The following is a 3,112-nucleotide window of genomic DNA, read 5'->3' as shown; positions in this document are numbered from 1 at the left end:
TATTTGCGTGGGAAACACCCTGATGTCTGGTTCTACACAGAACCTTTAAGTATTCCCCAAGATGGACAACAGACGGACCCTTGAGTGTTAGGTTTAACCTTTTTTTTTAAATATATATATAGCAATAAATACAAGTCCGATTAACGAGTCAGAAAATAAAGAAAGAGACAGAGCTATTTCATGGTAATATTGTATGTCACAGTTTTCAAGGTACCTTTAACATTATATTATTCTTTCTAGATCTTGAAACATTAAAAACCTCTCTCACCTATGTTTGTTCAAATTTGAAAAGTGTTGTAGGCCTATTTCTTGTGTTAGGGATATAACGAGAGCTGAATAGCGTGTGCCTCAGCAGTGTGGCCTCAGCTGTCCTCTTCACTGACAGGAAAATAATAGTCTTGTTTAGCGTGGGGGCGAATTGTAGGAATGTTTAAACAGAGTGAACAAGTTGCTAACTGATACTATGGGGTCTCCTATGGCTTTTTGTTTTGTTTTGTTTTGTTTTGTTTAATGGTTTAATATTTTTTCACTGCAGACTTTAGAAGACAAACCTAGTTGTCCTGTAGAAATGAACTGATGGAAACTGCACCCCTGAGGTCAGGAAAACACACTTTCCTCATCATGAACTCAGGCATACCAGCTCCGTTCTTTCTTTCTCTCATCCTTCACTGAGACATTCCACACTCAGCTGACATTCTTGTGCTCACTCGCTCTCAAATTGAAGGGCCCCTCTGGAGGACGGAGAGACGCATCACGTGCTTTAGGCTACCCATCCCTCTCCTCCTCTTCTCTCTCTTCAGCCCAGTCTGTTTTCCTTCTTCCCTGTGCGCACAGTCAGCAAGGAGAGTCCAGAGCGAGCACCGTGACGAGTCCCGGATAATTCCGTTACTGATCCGGATCTGGAGATATTGCGATTGTTCCCACGAGGATGTTCTCGAGGCAGCCAGGACCGTCGAGGTGTGCTTTCGCGTCTCCACCGTTGTCACACTTCTCCTCGGTCGAGCCTGAGTGGCACTGCGCTCGCGCCAGCGTCTGTGGAAGCACGCAAACTTAACCAGGGTGACTCCGGCGGATTCACAGCAGAAGTCTGTGACGCACTGTGACTTTAAGGTGCAGGGAAAGCGGGAAGAAACTGACAATTTGGCGTTTCTAAAATAAGGGAGGTTTTTGGTAGCAGCTTCCGGATCGGTGAGAATGCAGCCGGTACGGAGCGCATGAGGAAACGTGGACAAACTGCGAGTCTTTGCTAATTCGTTCCTGGAAGATTTCGACGTGTGCATCGGATGTGCGCCGGAGTTTGTATCCGCTAATTTTTTGAGGACAAGCGCCTGGTTTTATGCGCGAAATGTGTGAAATGCGCACCCCGCGACCCGACGACTCCACTTGGCCATTGCGCTTTTGGCCGAGACGCACCCAAGGCCAGCTGCACATGAAAGAGCAAAATGTATAACATGCAAAATTTCACGTATTTCTAATGCGTAAATGCGTTTGAGGATTTCTGGGTAACTATATGCGTCATTTCGTAACTTTGCTGCGTCTGTTTTGGAACGCGGATTTCTACATTAGAGCCTAACTCAGTGTTTATTATTATTTTACCCCCATCAATTTTTTTCGTCTCCGTTTTTCCGCGGTCATGCTCCGGCAAATGCTCTTGAATTCGACGGCGGCGGCGGCGCGAGACTTGGACGCTATAAGCCAGACGCACGCGCCGGCTCCTCTGGACGTCTCACACGCGCCCGTGAGTGTGTCGGCGCTGCTGAAGCCCGCGGGTCGCGGAGGCGCAGGCGGGGGCGCGCTGCGCGGAGGCGAGCTCAGTAAACCGGACCTGACGACCTACGTGGTCATGTGCATAGTGCTCTTCCTCCTCGTGCTGCTAATTGTCGTCTTCATCAACTGCCAACTGCGCAACTCGTTCTTCGCCTCCACGCCGTATGACCGCTCTCTGCGCGAGGCCCGAACCTCGTATAAATGAAACCTGGCCGCGCGCTCGTTCACTGCGCACATGCCTTGTGCCAGAACGGAAAGCGGGCCTTTGCGCTTTGCTCCACGGGACGTGTGGATTAACGTGGCCGTTTGGAGGAATTCGAAAGGACGCTGGTGTTATCTGAGTGTCCCCCTCTCCAAACCTTAAGTATTCTCAACATGAGAGCGCGGACTGTAATGTCACTGCGTTTCTGTCCATGAACTTTATATCATGTCGTGTGTACTGCAATGTATTGCAGGTTATTTTCTTGCATGAATTAAATATAGAATTAAATCGTATGTGTACAATCAGCTGCGTTCATTAAGGGCTCTGATTGTAGAATAAACACAGTATATAAAAGCGTGAATGATTGTGAAATATTAGCCTGTGAATCATAATAGGCTAGTGAAACATTAGCCTATTATAATCATCATCATCATCATCATCATCATCATCATCACAGATAATGCACGAGCACTCTACCTTCTTTTTTTCTGTTATTCTTAGGGCATCTCTCTCGTGCTAACCAACAACTGATGCATATCTGCTTAGGCTGGACTAAATTACCCTAAATTGCCAGTGAATAGGTGCAGAAAATTATATTTATCCAGGCCCACGCTTTATGATGGGCCATTCAGACTAAAACAAATAAATAATTAAAAACTAAAAAATTTATATATATATATATATATATATATATATATATATATATATATATATATATGTTTATGTGTAAGTAATTATATATTTATATGTTTTCATATGTTCTAATTATAATCAGTCAGAATTGCTAAAGGGTGCAATGACACCTTAATGGGCCCTAACCAGCCCTTTAATATATCTGTTATCTAAGTCTTGACCTTACATCACCATCACATGGGTGTCAGATATGATATCTGACCAGAAAATACTTACCTACTGCAATAGACTGCAATATATTTCAACATAAAAATGAAAATAAAATGACACTGTGTGCATATACCATACAATCTATACAACGTTGCATGGGCTCCTTTTATACCCGGACTGGGAATATTCCAGCAACCAGAGGCATACAATAATCAGTCATGTGTAATAACATAACTGTCTCTGTGTGTTTGGTATCTGTTTTCACAAAGCCTACCAAACGTCAGCTAATGCGATGAAGCA

General features: G+C 44.3%; 1 protein-coding gene across 1 annotated transcript; it reads left to right on the top strand.

Moving 5' to 3' along the window:
• The first annotated feature begins 519 nt into the window (after positions 1-519).
• LOC128634924 (small integral membrane protein 32) lies at positions 520-2,594 on the top strand. Its single transcript, XM_053685791.1, has one exon. The coding sequence runs from the start codon at positions 1,634-1,636 to the stop codon at positions 1,970-1,972; it is 339 nt and encodes a 112-aa protein (XP_053541766.1). The 5' UTR covers positions 520-1,633; the 3' UTR covers positions 1,973-2,594.
• The last annotated feature ends 518 nt before the right edge of the window (positions 2,595-3,112 follow it).

The sequence above is a fragment of the Ictalurus punctatus genome, chromosome 14, assembly GCF_001660625.3.
Source record: "Ictalurus punctatus breed USDA103 chromosome 14, Coco_2.0, whole genome shotgun sequence".
Taxonomy (NCBI): Eukaryota; Metazoa; Chordata; class Actinopteri; order Siluriformes; family Ictaluridae; genus Ictalurus; species Ictalurus punctatus.
Note: the sequence above shows the minus strand (reverse complement) of the source record. Positions and strands in the feature narration are given on the sequence as shown.

Bases quoted from the DNA above. Each gene is read 5' to 3' on its own strand.
- LOC128634924 (XM_053685791.1), top strand. From the start codon at position 1,634: ATGCTCCGGCAAATGCTCTTGAATTCGACGGCGGCGGCGGCGCGAGAC.